Source organism: Pteropus medius, unplaced genomic scaffold (assembly GCF_902729225.1).
Source record: "Pteropus medius unplaced genomic scaffold, Ma_sr-lr_union100, whole genome shotgun sequence".
Lineage (NCBI taxonomy): Eukaryota > Metazoa > Chordata > Mammalia > Chiroptera > Pteropodidae > Pteropus > Pteropus medius.
Genome location: NW_024345601.1, coordinates 16,391,655 through 16,412,047, shown reverse-complemented (window position 1 = coordinate 16,412,047; position 20,393 = coordinate 16,391,655). Strand labels below are relative to the sequence as shown.

Here is a 20,393-nt window from a genome sequence, read left to right as displayed (position 1 = left end):
ATAACTCACTTTCAGTAATACGGGCCCTTAGCAAATGATTGGGAATTTTGTGGGGAACTGTTTAGGTTGTCACAATGATGAGGGGATGTTGTTCGGCCAGCTGTGCTGATGAGTAAGTTCAGTAGATTCACTAAATCTAAAGATTTAGATTTCAACTCTTGTCTTAACACCTGCCCACAGTGCTGGTGCTTCCAACTCCTGATGCTCTCAGGGTTCTAGAGGATAAGTTTCCTTCTGTAAGCATTTTAAGTTGTAGCTTCCTTTATTTTGCCAAGTCAGTGACCACTTGTCTGTCTGCAGTGACTTATAAACATTTATTAAAATTGCTTATCCTCTGATGTTTCCTCTCCCATTCTCTCTCTCATTATGGATGTGTATCTTTTTTTTTTCTTTTCTTTGCTGTTAATGTGAGATAATGTCTCCTAGAGGGTGTGGAAAATGTTTTCGGTCGCTTAGTTGACTGGCTAGTGTACTGGCAGTTAGTGCCTAGTTAAGGCTAGGTCTGCTAAACACAATCCTAGCCTTGCATGAACTCAGGATAAACAGTATGTAAAGACATTAATATTTTCTATAGCTGGGAGTAATGTATAATCTTATTCATTACTATTTCTCAGGCTGAGCTTTTTGAAACTTAATTTGTGTTCAGAAATAACAGTAAACGCAGTGTCATAGCTCCTTATCATGAAAAAGAACACACTAGATAAATTATTTTCTTACTCTAGCATTCAGCTTTGCTATATGTTTTTTCTTCATGTTCACAGATATTTTGGTAAAAGGTCTCAGTGGGATTGTAGAGGGGCGTCAAATCTCAGTGAACTGCATCAGCTATTAAGTGACATAATGATTAGAAGGTTAAAGACTGAAGTTTTAACCCAGCTGCCCCCTAAAATCAGACAGCGTATTCCATTTGATCTTCCATCAGCAGCAGCCAAGGTGAGAACCCTCGTTTGATTGAAAGTCTTATTTTAAATCATTTTAAATTATACTATGAAAGATTGCATGTATTTCATATTTCATAGAAGGAAAGATCTGCTTTCTTAAAATAGGTTTAATTAATAGAGCATATGAATTGGCTTTGTATTATTTCAAGAAGCAAGCAGGAAGAATTTAACTTTAGTCATCAAATAATGTGAAAAGATTCAGTATCCTAGTGATTAAAAAATATATTTCTGCTGAATACGGAAAAAAGAACTCCAATTACAAAAAAGATTTAGTATTAAGAATTCTGAGTATCTGTAGGATGTGAAGCAAGGGAAGTTGTATTTCTTCCTCTAGGATTTTTTTTTTTTTTAAGTATAAATAGCTGTCTTCTAGAATAATTTAGATGCAGCCTTGTTCTTGAAACCTTAAAACTCTGTGATCATGTAAGATGTGAAGTTCAGCATATCAGAAAGCCAAATAGTATTTTACCTAATCCTTTTTCACATTTACTTTTGAGGAGTGCAATGCTTATATATTCTCTGAAATTCTTCAAATCTGGACATAACTTTGTTGACAAAGACTATTTATTGCTTCGTTCTATCTTGAAAGCTTAGAGTAAGCATTTTGTAAACATTACTGGAAAATTTTAAATGATCCAATTTTTCATCCACTATTTTAACATTAGAATTAAAAATGAGTTAATACATTATTATATCATATTTTATTTAACTAATATCCCCCAAGTCTTTATGCTTACATAAATAAAATTGTATCTTTTTATAAAAATACTTTGCTACTATATACATTTTCACTACTTTGCTTTCTTGTGTATTTGAATTTTTATTTCTACTTTACAAAATGTTTCCCCTTAAGAGGAAGCTACAATTGTTTGATTTATGATGTTAGCAAAGGGCTTGGTGTGCATGCATTGTTTGTCATTAGTGTCTGTCATTGGCATGAACATGTGACTGACCTACTAACTCCATGTTGATGTTTTTAAATAAACACGTTGACATCTTTGGGAATTTTTTTTATAACGTTCTATATAAAAAAGAAAAAAAAGGACATGATTCATTATTGCATCAATTGTTCCGATCTTATGCTGTGTTTCTAAACATTGTTATTTTCTCCCACAAAGGAATTGAATACCAGCTTTGAAGAGTGGGAAAAATTAATGAGAGCTCCAAATCTGGGTGCCACTGAGACTGTTATGGGGTTGATTACTCACATATTTAAACAAACTGCTATTGCCAAGGTACTCATTGCTGGGCCATCATGTATTTGTCTTGTTACAATTTATTTAATGTATTTTAATATTTTTACTTAAGCAGCTTGTTTGCATACGATAACGTCTTTGCCATTTAATTTTTAACTGTTTATTATTAAAAAATTCAGACATAGTCAAAGTAAACAATAGCACATTGAACACCATTATGCCTATTCATATATCTATCCTTTCCAATATATGGATACACTTTGATGGTGTTTTACATGTTAAAGGACATACATATATTCATCTTAATTATCAGCTTTTTCCATGGTTTTACTACATAATTGCTACAAATAATTTTTTTTTGTCAATCATTTTTAATTGGTATCATGTTTTTAGTTCCCTACAGAGATAGATGTGCTCATGTTCTGTTTGTCTAAAAGTACAAATTGGAGGGTGTTAAGAGTTTTTAAATTGCAGTGTGACTATCAAGTAGACTCATCACACATTGTTTGTTGTTGTTTTCACCAGCGTGGTGGAACTTATACATATTAATGAGTGTCATCCCTCTCCAATTCTGAGATATTTCATAACATAATTTTTTTAAATGAAGTTTATTCATATATAATTTGCATACAGTGAAATTTGTCTTTTTCAAATGTATAGTTTGATGAAGCTTGCCAAATAAGTATCAATATTTTCATTACCCAAAAAAGTTCCCTCATGCACCTTTGCAGTCATTTTTCTCACCTAGCCCTCTAGATCTTGGCAGTCACAGATCTGCTTCTATCACTATAGTTTTGCATTTTCTGGAATATCACAAAAACAGAATCATATTGTATGTAGCCTTATGTCTGGTTTCTTTCATTTAACATGAGGCTTTTGAATATTGATTCATGTTTTTGCATGTGTCATTAATGTTTTCACTTTTATTGCCAAATAATCCAATGTATGTGTATAACAATTCTTTTATTCCTTTATCAATTAATGACTACTTGGGGTATTCTCAATTTAGGCTATTATAAATAAGCCTGTTATAATCATGTGTGTACAGGTCTTTCTATGTACATATTTTTATTTCCCTTGAGTAAATAACTAGAAATGGGACTACAGGGTCATATGAAAAATGTAGATTTATCTTTTTAAAAAGCTGCCAACTTATTTTTCAAAGTACAATACCATTTTGCATTCTTACTGGCAGCGCATGAGAGTTCCAGTTATTCTAAATCTTTGTCAGCACTTGATATTATCAGCACGTGGTATTATCAGCACTTGGTATTATCAATTTTTAAATTTCAGCCATTCTTCTTCATATGTAATGGTATCTCATTGTTATTTTAATTTGCCTTTCCTTAATGGCTAATGATATTGAACATATTTTCATGTGCTTTTTAGGCATTTGTTTTCTTTTGAAAAGTATCTATTCATTCAAGCCCACATTTATATTGGGTTTTAAGAGCTCTTTATATATTTTGTAAACATGTCCTCTAACATATGTGTCATTTCCAAATATTTTGTCCAAGTCTGTGGATCTCATTTTTATTTTCTTAACATTGTTTTTCGAAGAACAGAAATTTAAAATTGATAAACAGTCCAGTTTATCAATTTTTTTCTTTTATGTTTTGTGCCTTTTGAGTCTTAATTAATTTTTGCTTAGTCTCAGTTTATAATGATTTTCTCCTATACTTTTTTCTAAAAGTACTATAGTTTTAGGTTTGTACATGTAGATCTATACACTATTTTGAATTAATTTTTTATGTGGTACAAAGTAAGGATAGAAGTTCAGTTTGTTTTTTGTTTTATTTTGTTTTGTTTTTTTGCATATCGATTTTCAGTTGCTCTAGTACCTTTATTAGAATGACTATTTTTCCCTCATTGAGTTATCTTGGAACTTTCACAAAATCAATTGCTTACATATGTGTGGGTCTTTTGCTGAACTTACTGTGTTTCATTGATCTATACATCTTATCATACTACAATGGCTCGATTCCTTTATAATGTCTTGAAATTACATAGTGTTCACGTCTACGTTATTCTTTTTGAAACTATTTTGTCTATTGTAGGTCCTTTGCTTTCCCTTCTGAGTTTAAGAATTAGCTTGTTAAGTATGTACAATTTTGATTGGTATTATTTTTAATCTATAGATCGATTTGGAAGAATTGGCTTCTTTTTTTTAATTGGGGTATAATTGACACACCTAGTTCATTTATGATACATATAAAGTTTTTTCCTTTGGCAGGCCTGGGTTAGGAAGAAGGTGACTACCATAAAAGTGGATAAGAAGAAAACACCTAAAATTTAACAAAATTATAAAGTCTGAACGTGGGCTATCATGACAATTCAAAATATCAGGGGATCCTGACACAAGCAGTTTACCCTCACACACAAGCCTTATTTTCATTTGCCTCCACCTGGTACTGACTAGGAAATCAGAGAGTATCTTCATTAGTGGAGTACAAGCATAATACCCTGCCTATTTCCAGGACCCTTTTCTCACACTAAGCAAAAAGCCTCACGTCACTGTGGGAACGGCAAAAGATGCCCTCTCCCAGCCTCCAAAGCCCAGTCCAGGAGCAACTGCTTCTGGGGGCTAGGTAGAAACAAATACTGTGTATCCCTAAGGGTTGAGCAGGAAACTCTATTGAAATCAAGACCTTGCACTTATATAAGACAGATTTGTTACTACCGGAGGAGGAGCAGGAACGTCTCTCCTGTGCAGGACCACTCAGTTACAAGACGTAGTTTGGTTGCCACAGGGCAAAGGGGCAGAAACAGCAGGAAAGTCCCACCCCCAAAGCTCAGCTGAAGCAAAGGATCTGTCTTCTTATACTGAGTTCCTACCAGGAGACCCAAGAGATTTCCTGCCTCCTACTACCATGAACTTAACACTAAGAAATCATCAAGGTCAATCTCCTACTGGGGGAGAGAGACACACTTCATAGTATAGACGTGGTACAGACATGCAGGGACTGGTGAAAGCTAAGAATACAATTGGTACACTTAGAAAAACCGTGGTATTCACTATCATAAGGTAGAAGTATCCCACTGTTGGCGGAATTTGAAGTTTGTGGTGCACTGAACCAGAGAACCTAAATACAACTTAATACTGACTAGATTGTCTTAGTCCCTCCCATACTATCACCCTGAAAGAAAAAGAATCATGCCCATTTCTGGATGTAAGTATCATTTAATCTCAGTCAGTCCTGTTCTTCTAGACATAATTTCTAGCATTAAGTAGAAATTATGAAATAAAAATTAAATTTTTTAAAAAATCCATTAAGAGTGATAAAGCAATCAATAATGCCAAATAGAGAAATGACCCAGATTGTAGAAATATTACACAAGGACTTTAAAAAAGATATGAATAGTATGTTAAAGGACATAGTAGAAAAGATAAACAATATACATAAAAAGATAGGGGATTTCGGAATAAATTTGGAAACTATAAAGACAGTAAAATGGAAATGATAGAAATAAAAAATATTTTCTGAGAAAAACAAAGTTCTTCCAATCAGCTTATAAGCCAGTAGTAGAGATAAAATGTAGTAATGAAAAATCTAAATGTCCTAACTATTTATTCTAGAGAAACGAAAACTTAGCTTTTAACTTGTAGTACATCAATACAATGGAATACTCAATGAAAAGGAATGAACTATTGGTAAACGCAATGAGTCAGATAAATCTTAAAAGCATATACTGAATGAAAGCACTCAGTCTCAAAAGTTTATATACATCATGACACCACTTTTATAACATTTTCAAAACACTAGAATTATAGTGATAAAAAATATTATTATACCAATGTCATTTTCCTGGTGTTGATATTGTAATATGGTTACCTAAGAAATTATCATTAGAGGAGGCTAGTTTAAGGGTACACAAGAACTCTACATTATTTTCACATCCTCTGGTGGACCTTTTTATTTCCAAATTTTAAAAATGTATGTATAGTAGATACAATAAAACAACCCAATGACAAAAAATTTCTAAGTTAATCCAAAAAAGAAAAAAAAAAGGAACAGAGAACAACTGGGTCGAACAGAAACAACTAACACAATGATAGGTTTAAAATAAATCCAGGCATATCAATAATTACATTAAACGTAAATGATCTAACCTACCAATTAAAAGGCAGGAATTGTCAGATTGCATAAATCATATAGTATCTACAGAAAGATCTCTAAATATGAAAGCTAATGGTTAAAAATAAATGCAGGAAACAAGATGTATCAGGTAAACAGTAATCAAAAGAAAGATGAAGTAGACATATTGATACCAGATAATGTAGACTTCAGAACAAAGAATATACCCAAATTAGAGAGGAGACTTATATAATGATAAAGGAGTCAATTCATCAATTATACATAATAGTCCTAAATATGTGTATATCTAGTAACGAAAACTAATCACTAAAAATTTTTTAGAAAACAGAAAAGGAACAAATACCTTCCAAATAATTTTATGAATCCAGAATTATCCTGCTATCAAGACCAAGCAGACTGAGAAAACTACAGATCAATATCCTCCATGAATGTCAAAATTCCTAACAAATATTAGCATATCAAATTTACTAATACGTTAAAAAGTATTTATACCAGCAATACAGAGTTTCTTTAACATTTGATTAATTAATCACTATAATTCACATTAACCATGTAAAAATGGAAAACCTTGTAATTATTCTAATCATATGACAGAATTCGACATTCATTCTTGATAAAACCTCTTGGCAAAGTAGGAATAGAAAGGGACCTTCCTCATCCCAATAAAAGGCATTTATGAAAAATGTACAATTAATATCATACTTAATGCTCAAAGACTAAATGCTACTCCCCTGAGATGAGGAGCAAAACAAGAGCTGCTCCCACTACTTCTGTTCAACATTGTTTGATTCTTATAACTGTCCGGTAAGACTAGAAAAAGAAATAAAATTTATATAGATAGAAAAGGAATAAATAAAATTGTCTATATTCACTGACAACATTATAGTCCATATAGAAAGTCCAAGAACACTCAAGGTGCTAGAACTAATGAGTGAATTTATCAAGGTCACAGGATTCATGTTCAATATATAAAATTCATGTGTAGTTCTATATGCTACCAATGAAAAATTGGAAATTGAAATTTTGAAAATACAATTTACAATAGCATCAATAAACATGAACTACTTTATTTATTATTCAATATTTATTATCATTCATTATTTATTATTCAACAAAATATATGCACCGAAAGCTACAAAACACTGTTTAGAGAATGTAAAACAAACTTAAATAAATGACAAGGGAGATTATGATAATGAATCACAAGATTCAGTATTGTTAAGATGCCAGTTCCTATAAATTAATTTATATATTCAATGCAGTACTAATCAGAATCTCTGTAGTCTTTTTTATAGAAATTGACAAGCTGAATGTAAAATTTATGAGGCAACACAAACGACTTACTATAGCCAAAACAACTCTGAACAAATTTGGAAGACTCACACTATATGATATAAATACTTACTATAAAGTTACAGTAATCAAAACTTTGTGGTATTGACATGAGGAGAGACATTTATATTAACGAACCAGAAAAGAGAGTCCAGCAATTGACCTTTACATAGATTGTCAGTTGATATTAAGGAAGGGGATGAGATAACTATCAATGGGAAATGATAGTTTTTTCAACAAATGACAATTGGATATCCTTAAAGAAAAAAAAATGAGCCTTGACCATTATTTCACACCATACATAAAAGTTAACTTGAAATGAGTCAAAGACATAAATATAGGTAACTTATAAAATCTCTTGTAGTATATATACATAAAAATATTCCCAACCTTTGGTAGCAACTTTCTTAAGATAGGATACAAAGAACACATACTTTTTCTTTAATTATTCAAATTTACTGAGATAACAGTGGTTAACCACATTATATAATTTTCATGTGTACAACATTATAATTTGACCTCTGTGAAAGCATATACTCTAAAGGGAAAAAGATGGGACTCAAAACTAAAGCTTATTGTGTTTTAATAGAGTATGATATATGAAAGACTTATGAAAATGCAAATGTAAAATACAGATTAGAAGGAAATATTTACAATACATTCACCCCGCTCCATTTTCCTGTATTATAATTTTTTTCATAATTTTTGGTTTGATTGGTGTTCATTGTTTACAATATGACCGTTAACAATTCACAGTTGAGCTATAATTACATTTCTTTGCCAACTGTTGTTTTTCTTAGAGTTAATAGCTATCTTGCTTTTTGTTTGTTTCCTTGCTTGCTTAGCTTTCTTTTTTACTTAATACTGAGTACCGAGTGCTTGCTTAAGAGAAAAGAATGTATTTGAGAACCTTTTAGATAATTTCCTATCTGTGGTAAGAAACCCTTGTTGGAAGTCAGAAGTGTTGATAGTAAGTAGGAAGTTGGTACCTAATGCCTTGAAGGGATAGAAAAGAGATGAAAAGTCAGTTGTCTGTAGATTGGAACGTTTCCAAAGATTACTGGCAGCAGAGGACCAGTTTTTGCCTTGCCACCCTAATTCTCTAGTTTTTAGTCATTTTTCATTCCCTCCCTATTAGAACCTCTGTTCTCAACCACCTACATAAAATGGAAGTATGTATTTCTGTTCCTGGGCTGCAGCCAGAAATAATTAGTTCATGGCATTACCGAAATGGAATTCTTCATACATTTCCCTCAGAAACATATTGATATCCAGTAGTTAGAGTCTATGGTAACTGTAAATAATACAGTTTAGCTACATTATAGATATAGTAGACTTTGGAGAAGGTAGCTAGTTATGGACTACATTTAATATTGTTTTTGTGAAAAAATGTTTCACCCAAACCAATTTGTAAATGAACTTTCAAAATACCACAGATTATAAAATCGCTATTATGTTGTATGCAAACTAGTGTTGAAACTTCCTTTCTTCGGCTAAGTGTTTTTTTGACTAATTCAGCAGATATTTATTGAGTGCTTACTATGTGGCAAGGATCATGCTTGGTTCTAGGCAGGCATGGTGAACAAGTTACAATGTCTGCCTCTCAAGGAATTTGAATATGTTGGAGAAGACAGAGAAATAAATGTTCAACTACATTAGAATATATTTAGTGCTTCAAATTGTGGAAGCATGTAAGAGAAGACTCTTGGCCTAGTCTTGAGCGGCAGGACTGGAGTTCAGGAAATATGTCCCAATGGGACATAAGATTTAGCCAACTGAAAAGGAAGGGAGTGAGATAGGAAAGGGATGGGGCTGATGGAGTATATTTCATACAGATGAATAGTTTTTGCAAACTCACAAAGATAACCAGAAATGGCATGTTTAGGGAACCAAAAGGAGGTCATCATGGCTAAAGCATTGAGTGTCCTGAAGGAAATCTGAGGGAGACTAGGCTAGAGATCACAGAGAGCAGTAACCATACCAGGAAAGTCACAGTTCCTAGTTTGTAATTTATCCTCAGGGTTCTGAGTAATCAGGTATAGTAGAATAGAGTAAAATGATCAGATTCGTGTTTTAGAGAAAGAACGATAGCTGTATGAAATGTAGAGAATGCACTGGAAGAGGCAAGCCGTCAGGCAGAAAATCCAGTTGGGTTGCTGCACTGGTAATCCAGGCTCACGGTGGGTGATCTGAACCAAAGCAGTGGCTGTACCACATCTTAACTTGAAAGAAAGGAATAATTCAAGAGTTATTAAGATGGTAAATCAGTGGACATTGGTGACTGACTGAATATGGAGGTGAGGGAAAAAGTAGAATCTAGATTTCTTCCTTGGTCAGCTGGGTTGATGTTTGTGACTGGGAAAAACAAACAGGAGATACAGTTTGTGCACAGTCCACTATTAAGTATGATCTGTGCCAAACTCAGCAAGGCACAAGATGTTAGATAATAGAAGATTTTTTTGTATTCTGCAGCATCATATTAGAAATACTTTTCTCTTTATTGAGTCATTTGAACAATTATGTTGAGGAATTTAAAAATGATGATAACTACCTTGTTAGTTTATCTAAATTTGAAAATATTGATGAGTAAGAAGATTCTTAAGGAAAATAATGTTTTCAAGTAAATGCATTTGTGTGAATATATTATTATTTATAGGATATGCTATTTTAAGGTCATTTACCTTTATTATTTGTGGTATTTAATTTTTTAAAGACTAACTACATGATAAATTAATGCATGAAATGGAAATTTTTTTCTTGTTAGCTCTTCTAAGGAAGTAAATACTTCCCACATCCATTTATATGAAAAGTTTTTAATACTGATCATTAATCGTGGTTAGAGAACAATGAGCTAGAAAGGACCTCCGGGGGTCATCTATCCTCTTCCTTTGCTCTAGGCAGAGTTATGTCAAAAGCCCTCCAGACAAATGCGTCTCCATCTATCCTAGCTTTACAGAGTTCCAGGATAGGCTTCTTCCTCTGCTCTAATCTTCTCCATTTTCTCATATTCTATAATGTCTTCTGGGCAGACAGGAATATAGTACCAGTGCTTCAAATTAGGTCATACTGATATTGTAATTTTTAATATATACAGTGGTACAGTGCTATACAGTTATGGTATTGACACATGTCATCCATGTGCTGTATAAACATTTATGCTGGTCTGCCTATTCAGGTTATGTACTTATACTTCTTATGAGGATAGAGGTTATATAAGTTTTAATTATGTTTGTTATTATCTCCTTAGTTTGTTATTATATTATCAAGGTCTCTTTTTCAGATACTTTTTAAAATCAGACTTGAATTTTATTTTTATTTTTTAAATAATTTTTTTATTTTTTAATTATAGTTGGCATACGATATTATATTAGTTGCAGATGTACAACACAGTGATTAGTACCCATCTGACACCATACACAGTTATTAGAATATTATCGACTATATGCCGTATGCAATACTTTACATCCCCATAACTATTTTGTAACTACCAATTTGTATTTCTTAATCCCTTTCCCTTTTTCACTGATCCTCCAAACCTTCTTATCTGGCAACCATCATAATGTTCTCTGTGTCTATGAGTTTGTTTCTGTTCTGTTTGTTTATTCTGTTCTTTAGATTCTACATGTAAGTAAAATCATATGGCATTTGTCTTTCTCTGTCTAACTTACTCCACTCAGCACAGTACCCTCTAGGTCCATTTATGTTGTTGCAGATGACGAGATTTTATTATTTTTGTAGCTGAGTAATATTTCACTGTATATATACACCACCTCTTCTTTATCCATTCTTCCATGTGTGGACACCCAGGTAACCTCCATATCTTGACTATTGTAAATGATGCTGCATTGAACATATGGATTCACATGTCTCTTCAAAGTAGTATTTGGGGTTTCTTTGGATAAATACCGAGAAGTAGGATAACTGGGTCCTTGTCTCTTGTTGTAGCCTTTGTTTTAAAGTCTATTTTGTCTGGTATAAGTATTGGTACCCCAGCTTTTTGTTTCTTTCTATTTTCATGAAACATCTTTTTCTGTCATTTACTTTCAGTCTGAGTGCCTTTCAACCTGAAGTGAGTCTCTCGTAGACAGAATATGTAAGAGTTTTGTTTTCTTATTCATTCAGCTACCCTGTCTTTTCATTAGAATATTTAATCCATTTACGTTTAAGGTAATCGTTGATATGTTGTTATTGCCATTTTATTGTTCATATCTTTTATTGCTTTTTCTTTTTTTGTTCTTCTTAAAAAAGTCACTCTAACATTTCCTGTAATACTGGCTTGGTGGTGATGAACTCTTTTAATTTTTTCTTGTCTGGGAAGCTCTTTATCTGTCCTTCGATTGAAAATGATAGCTTTGCTGGATAAGAGTCATCTTGGTTGTGGGTCCTTACTTTTTATCACTTTGAATATTTCCTGCCAATCCCTTCTAGCCTACAAAGCTTCTGTTGAGAAATCAGTTGGCAGTCTTATGGGAGCTCCTTTGTAGGTAACTAACTGCTTTTTTCTTGCTGCTTTTAAGATTCTCTCTTTGTCTTTAAACTTTAGCATTTTAATTATGATGTGTCTTGGTGTGGGCCTCTTTGGGTTCATCTTGTTTGGGAGTCATGCACTTCCTGGGCTTGTATGTCTGTTTTCTTCTCTAGATTAAAGAAGTTTTCCATCATTATTTCTTGAAAAAAGTTTTCAATTCTTTGCTCTTTCTCCTCCTTCTGATATCCCTATGATGTGGTTGTTGATATACTTGATGTTGTCCCAGAGGCCCCTTAAACTATTCTCATTTTTTTTTGGGAGGGATTCTTTTTTCTTTTTGCTGTTCTGATTGGGTGTTTTCTTCTACCTTATATTCCAAATCACTGATTGATCCTCTGCTTCATCTTATCTACTTTTGATTCTCTCTAATATATTCTTCATTTCAGTTATTGTATTTGTCATTTCTGACTGGTTCGTTTTTCTGTTTTCTCTCTCTACTTTTATGTTTTCTATTTCTTTGTTAAAGTTCTCATTGAGTTCTTCTACTTTTCCCCTAAATTCATTGAGCATCCTTATAACAAGTGTTTTGAACTCTGTATCTGGTAGATTACTTGTCTCCATTTTTTAGTTCTTTTTCTGGAACTTTACTCTGTTCTTTCACTTGAGACATGTTTCTATGTCTCTCCATTTTTGCTGCTTCCTTGTGTTTGTTTCTATATAGTAGGTAGGGCTGCTATGTCTCCTGGTCTTAGTAGAGAGGTCTTACATAGTTGGTGTCCTGTGGGGACCAGTAGCATGGTCTCCGAGATCACCTGACCTGGGTACTCCAGGTGAATCCCTTCTATGGGTCATGTATGCCCTCCTATTGTAGTTGAGTTTTGATTGTTGTTTGCATGGCAATGGAAGTGATTGACCCTTGGGCCGATTGGTTGCAAGGACTACAGTGGAGGAGCTATTGTGCTGAGGCTGGCCTTACAGAGCAGAATTCACTTTAGCAGGATTCTGGTGCATACCCAGGCTGCCCTTTGGGTGTGTCATCTTCATATGTGGCCCCAGGTGGTTGCTCTAGCTCAGACTGAAGCCAGCTATTGGCATGCAAGCTGAAACCTCCTGGAAAAAGCCCCACCCACCACAGGCAAAATTCAGCCATAGCTTGTGCCCCGCCTGTCATGAGCCACCAAACAATCTGCAGATGGCCCTCACCCACACTGGGCTCAGATGTGCCTTGAGAGGATAAGCTGCAAACCAAGGCTGGCTGCCCCTAATGGCAGGCTTGGGGCTGCTCAGCAAAAGGTACACTGAGGCCAGATGCTTTTCATTTGGGGTTTGCCAACCTCTGAGAGATTTCAGAGTCTACAGCATGAGCCAAGACAGGCTGTTTGTATGTAAAAGTTACAGGAAGCAGCTTGGGTGGGCCCACTAATTGGATGGGGCAGAGTCTCAGGGAATCATCAGGGCAGGACAAATGATGTTAGCCAGGTTGATGGAGACTCAGAGATGGTGGCTGCCTGCATGTGCATGCCAGCAATGGGAAAGGCTCAACAAAGGATCCATGGCTTTTGCCAGCACTTCTGTCTGAGAGAAAGCTGCTCCTCCAGCCCCGACCCTGAAGCCAAACAATTCAGTTCCTCTCCTTATATCCCTGGAGCCTTTCGAGTAGCTGCCCCAGTGCTGGAGCTTAGAGCGAGTGAGTCTGTCAGTAAGTAAATCAGCATGCAGGCCCCTTAAGAGGAGTGCCTGGGACTCCAGCTGCCCTCTGTCTCACTCTGCCACAATTTCCGCTGGTTTTCACAGCCAAAAGTTGTGGGGACGTCTCTTCCCAGCACAAGAGCCCTGGGCTGGGGAGCCCAGTGTGGGGCCAGAACCCCTTGCTCTTCTGGGGGTATCTCCGCAGCCGGGATATTTCTCCCAATTCTCAACCACCACACATGGTTGTGGGACCAGCCCATTTTGTGTCTCTGCCCATCCCACCAGTTTTGAAATGGCCTCTTCTTGTGTCCCTAGTTGTAGGCCTTTGTTCAGCTAGACTTCAGACGACTCCCAATGATGGCTATTCTCTAGTGTTGTTGTAATTTTGATGTGGTTGTGAGAGAAGGCAAGCACAGCATTTATCTACTTCATCATCTTGACTGGAATTTCAGATATTTCTTGATGATCAGAAGTTTAATAATGATAATAAGAAGTACATAATTATGATAAACACTAAACAAAGGAAATGAATATCAATGTTACTGGTGAAAAGTCAATTAGTAAAGGATCTCAGATAATTAGAATCACTTTTCTTTTATATCATTATTCTTATTGCTTTTAATATTTGTTGAGAATACAGTGGATGCAAATAAACAGATTCTATAGATTTAGGATCAGTGTAATACTCTCCTAGAGAAAAAAGAAACATAAATAAGGGGTACGTATAGTTAAGCCAACTTTCAGCCATTTTCTGGTACATTACAACAACATCTCATTTTTAAAGAAAACCATTTAAGAGAAATGTCAGTTATTTTTCTACGGAAATGATTAAACCAACCCATAATTTAAATTTTCCTGTCATTTTGGGAATGGCAGCATTCTTTGGTGCTTTAAAATTTTTCCAGGAGGCGGATTGCTTTAAACACAGTTTCATTATGCCCAAAGAGCATTTTGTCTTAGTTGTTTTGCCTCAGCAGCTTAACAAACATAGAATCCTCCTTATAGTCTATAATGATGTGTAATGAGGCCACTGCAGTAGTCCCTGCTGCGCAGGACTGGGATATTATGAGACTGAAGAGTGCCTCTTCCTATGCCATTTTTTTGTTATTGTTTAGGAAAGCATCTCTGTCTCTGAACCAGGCACAGTCTGTCTCCTGTTCTTTAGTAAGGAGATGGTCGGTAATAATAAAAATGCAAGTAAAACAATAATGTTATCATTTTAGAGGATGAGAGATAGTATGTTAGCTATGTGGCCATGTGGAATGGAAGAAGGCTCTATTAAAGTTGAAGAAATATTTGCTTGAGAAGGAAGAGCAGTGTCAGGAATTTGAGGTGGCAGCAGTGGCGAAGTTTGGGATCACAGGTGGAGAGATTTACCTCAGAGAAGAGAAGACATATCTCTCTTGTTACACAAGGAAAGGAAATGACAATGAGTAAAAGTAAGGAAAGGTAATGGAATTCTCTCATGATGAATTCTATTTTCTCTGAGCAGTGGGAGGTTTGAGAGCCAAGAGGCATAGGTTCTGATTTTGAAGAAAGTGGTAAAGGTTGAAGTTGTTTTTGCAGCTTACTGGGTAAATATAGTAATAAGAACTAACACTTTTACTATGTTTACCATGTGCCAGGCACTATTACAAGCATATTTTATGCACTAATTTGTTTAATTCTCACCACCACTCTATGGGTTATAGGTACTTCCTATCCCCTTTTATAGGCTGGGAAACTAAACCACGGAGTTTAAGTGACTTGCTCAAGGAGTCTGACATTGTAAATGATGGAGGCAAGATTTGAATCCAGAGAGTCTGGCTCTCAAGTACATGGTCTTAGCTATCATTCCCTTAGGATAGATGAATAAACTTAATAGTTTTTAGTGCCCATGGGTTTAAAATGGTACCTATTTCCTTATTAGTGATTTTTCAGCATCCCTGCAAAAGCATGGAGAAGAGACAGATTTTAAAGTCTGTATTTTCTATGTGTTGTAATTTTTATCACCCAAATAATTTTTATTCATGTTTATACTTTAGTAGTGCAAAGTTTATTACTTTATCGACATAAGCAGTAGATGGAATTTGGAAAGAAATCAAGAATGTTTTTGAAAACAATTCAATTTTGTAAGAAAGAATTAGATTAGGTGTTTTGATCAGTGACTTTTATGACCACACTTCCATGAAATGAACTTTCATGCAAACAATTTTTTAAAAGTATATAATACTATTAGCTTTACTTTCTAACTTTCTCTAAATTTGAGTAAACCCAATGGAGTATGTCAGTCATGGGAATGTTCTCTCTCTCATCCATTCCAGATAGATAGATAGGTAGGTAGGTAGATAGATAGATAGAAAAACAGACTGACAGACAGACTGACAGACAGACAAGATTAGATTAGGCAGAATGATTAGAGAGAACAATAGCTTTATTGTCGTGTTCCAAAGAGTTTTATAGAAAGGTTTAAGATCCCAGGTTCTTTTATAAAATCGTATTGATTAAGATATTAAATTGGGGTTGCTCTCTTTGCACTGTACTGTAACACTTTTGCTTCTCAGTGTAAAGTGGGCTGCTTGTGGAACTTGGTCAATGTCAAAAGGTTAGCAGTATTAGAAGTGTTAGATTATTATTTACAAATATATTTATAAACACACCTAAAGATAAGCAAATATCACTTCCAATAATCTAGCTGAACCATCCTTGGAAGTGAAATTATTGTTTTCTATGGGAAAATTTTGGCATGAGGCTCTGTGAAAATGTCCAAAATACTGACATTATAGTATAGAACTACCAATCTTTTTCTGAAGGCTAGCTTATGCCAGATTTGAAAATATTTTTTCAGTTGATGAAATGTTTTCTAATTTAGGAACCATGCGCAGAAAAGAAGGAATATTGAAAAACAAATTCCTAGCCTTTCTTTTGTGATGGTCTGGGCCATGGGGCGAGTCAGAGGTGAACAAGCAATGCATATTCTCTTTGACTTTGGTACTTTCCTTTCTCATTTAAGATAATGTTAAAAGATGAAAAGTAAGTCAACTACCACAAATAAATTAATAAGAAACAGTATAAGGTGAACTAGATAAATGAATAAAATCAAGAGGGGCAGAGAGGATATTAACTGATTAGAGGACAAATAAAAATACAATGGAATATTATCTGGAAATAGAAAAAAAATTAAATACTAATGCATGAATTGAAAACATTATACTGATAAAGAAGCCAGTCACAAAAGTCCAATGTATGATTCCATTTATGTGAAATGTCCGAAATAGTCCAATCCACAGAGACAAAGTAGATTAATGTTTGCCTAGAGCTAGGGTGATGCAGGGACCTGGGGTGAGAGGTGATAGCTAAGAGGTGAAGGGTTTCTTTCTTTCTTTTTTTTTTTAGTTTCATGTACTTTTTCTTTTTTCTTTCCTTCCTTTCTTTTCTTTCTTTCTTTCTTTCTCTTTCTTTTCTTTCTTTCTTTCTTTCTTTCTTTTCTTTCTTTCTTTCTTTCTTTCTTTTCTTTCTTTCTTTCTTTTCTTTTCTTTTTCTTTTCTTTTCTTTTTCTTTTTCTTTTCTTTTTTCTTTTTCTTTTCTTTTCTTCCTTCCTTCCTTCTTCCTTTTTTTTTTCTTTTTTTTTTTAGGCAAGGCAACCCTTGGTTGACCTCACATATTGCAAGGATCTTGTCAGTTTACAATACATTAGTTTTTATTTTTTTACACCTACAGCATCTGGTCTTCCTAAGTGGTCTCCCATCTCTTTCTTTCTTTTAACTTTTATTTTATTATTAGTTTCAAGTATATGGTACATTGGTTAGACATTTATATAGTTTGTAAGACAGTCCCTTTAATTGCTCTTTCTCTCCTCTGGCTCGCCACCTAGCCATTACATTAATGCTAACTGTATTCTCTATGCCGTGACCATCTATTAACTACTAATTTGTACTTCTTTAACCCTTCACCCCACTCTCTCAACATTAAAAAAAAAACGAAACCCTACCATTTGCAATGACATGGATGGACCTAGAGGTTATTATGCTGAGTGAAATAAGTCAGACAAAGATAAATACCATATAAGTGAGTTCACTTATATGCGGAATCTAAGGAACAAAAAGAACAAACTAATCAAAAATAGACTCACAAATATAGAGGACAGTCTGGTGACGGCTAGAGGGGAGAGGTATTGAGGGGCTGGAAGGGTTTCTTTTTAGGATAATGAAAATATTCTATAATTGATTGTGATGATGGATTTACAACTCAATGAATATACTAAAAGCTAAATTGAATTGTACATTTTAATTGGGTGAATTTTGTGGTAAAACTCATAAAGTGGTTGAGTTTTTGTTTTTGTTTTTTTAAATACCCAGGTTCTTCCGTCTTTCTTTGTCTGACCTGGTTCATGCTTGTACTTGACAGCTTCCATAATAGCCCCAAGATAATTGCTGCCAATGCCTGTAACAAGTGCAGGCCATAATGTCCAAAGCAAGGAAAGGCTTTCCTCTTAGTCCCTTTGTCAGTGAGGGGTTTTTGTTTTGTTTTGTTTTGTTTGAAGCCTCCAGCAGACTTTCCACATTTCTTATTAATTACTTGCAGCGGGAATGGAAGTGCTAGGCTTGCTTAGCCCAGTCACAGTTTATCTCTTATTGATTGAAAAGGACTTGAAGAGCTTTCCTTTAAGGCATGTGGCGACTAGATATCTAAACAAAACTGCCATTTGGTCTGGGGCCTGAGGACTTAAGTACTTAGAGAAGCTTCTTTGGAGCTCACACTCCTTTAGCTAGAATTTATAGCTGTTAAAGAAAAAATTATTCTGACACTTGTTAAAATGGTAAGGAAGACTTTATTCAATATCATTGCAATGGGAACCAACTCTATGGTAATTGAGGAGAGATCACTCAACTCTGAATGTAATAAAGACAGATGGGGTTTTATAGCAAACCAGCAGGATTCAGGGGGTTGGTGGATAGCAAATTACTAAGAGGAGACATCAAGCATAGGGGATTCTTGTTAAACCCACCTAACAGGGTTCTTGCTAAAGAAAGACCAAGGACTTAGACATCAAAAGTAGGATATGAGAACTTGATTAGATATCAAGGATTGATCAGGTAACAAGGTTGGAGGCGTTCTGGATAACCGACTTAGTAGAATTCTTGCTAGGACCGGACTATGCAGGCCTGGCAAGGACAGCACAGACTCAGAAGGCCAAGGTTAAGGCCTAGACAAGAAGAGGGCTCAGAGAGGCCTAACTAAAGTTTGGTCAAGGAGAGAGTCTTTGTCATAATTCAGGTTTGATGGCTTTTTTTTTTTTTTTTTTCTTTTCTCCTTATTATTTGATTAAAAGCTGACGATTTAAAATCAAGTAACTTTCAACAAGTCTTTAATTCAGTATAACTTTTACTTCAAAAAGTATGATGTGCACCTATTCACTAACAAAAATTTAAGAAACATTTAACAACATACTCTCTACATTTCTGCATTTTTTAAATGAGATTTAGTAGATGTATTAATTATTTAAATTAGAACTTTGACTAGCAGACACATTACTAACAGGCCAATTTTAGTAAAATAAAATAGAATTGTGAATACATGCAATTTCTGCAACTTCTACAAAACCTGAACCAGCATAACCTGATCATTAATAAGACCTGCCATTCCATATAATATGCATTTAAGACAGTTTGAAGGCAAATTTCTGCTCAGATAACTTAAAATATGACAATGCAGTGACAGTTTTAATTAGGATAAAATCAGAATAGCTAAAATGCATGTATAGTATGTTTTAGAATGCAAATCTATGCAATCCCCAACCTAAGAACATAAGAGAAATCTAAAATATATTTGTTACATAGTCAATTTGGTTCTCCAAACACATTTTCTCCTAGGAAGCAATATCACAATGATGGTTAAAGTACTAGATTAGTCCCAAGAGACTGTTTAGCACATTTTATAATCAAACTTTTTAATATTAATGGTAATCATAAGCCATTTTGAACCAATGATTGGAAGGAGTCAGGAGCAGGGGCCTTGAGCTTCGGCATCAGCATTTTCTGGTTGTAATGAGGAGGGAGCAATATCAGTGGAGGGGATTCTGGTAGAAATAAATGGCTTGCTTATGAAGAGGTGGGAGTGCCTCTGAGACTGAGGGTACAGTGATTATATAGTCTGCAATGGATGGTAAATGAGTGTACCTTAAAAATACTCTAACTTGACATATACTTTTTGAAAGACTTATCACAGTAAATATAGCTCTTTAGGCAAACATGCAGTTTATTAAAGTGGTTCAGTTCCCATGGCAACATATCTGGAATTTATAGCTCCTTATTTTAAGAGGGCTTCATTTCCACTTACTGAGACACTGCAGTCCAAGGCTAAAGTTCTTAACTGCCTCCAGTCTCATTGTTTGATGAATTTCTATTGTTTAGAAAATTCAGACATACAAAATGTAGCTTGCTGAATCAGTCTTGTGACTTTATAGTCACGTGCATGAATTTTAAAAAGGTAATTTTAAATTTTTAAATGCCCCTATTTAAAATTTTTTATTATTACCAAAACTACATATGGTCACAGTTTAATGAAGAGAAATAGCCATTTCAAAAAATAACAGTCCCCTAAAGGTACTCCCCAGAAGCAACCACTTTATTCTCTCAGTGTTTACCTCAAATCCCTCAGCAATGTGTTTATCTTACTTCTTGGTTTGTAT

The 20,393-nt window shown here is 34.5% G+C and overlaps 1 protein-coding gene across 6 annotated transcripts in view; it reads left to right on the top strand.

Annotated features, from left to right (window-relative positions):
• The window catches only part of ZRANB3 (zinc finger RANBP2-type containing 3), a 279,275-nt gene that overhangs the window by 124,019 nt on the left and 134,863 nt on the right, over nt 1-20,393 (top strand). For all 6 annotated transcript variants that reach the window (XM_039874536.1, XM_039874537.1, XM_039874538.1 and 3 more), the window contains exons 7-8: nt 762-933; nt 2,060-2,176. In XM_039874536.1, coding sequence (XP_039730470.1) covers nt 762-933; nt 2,060-2,176 — 289 coding nt within the window. The remainder of the gene's footprint in view (nt 1-761; nt 934-2,059; nt 2,177-20,393) is intronic.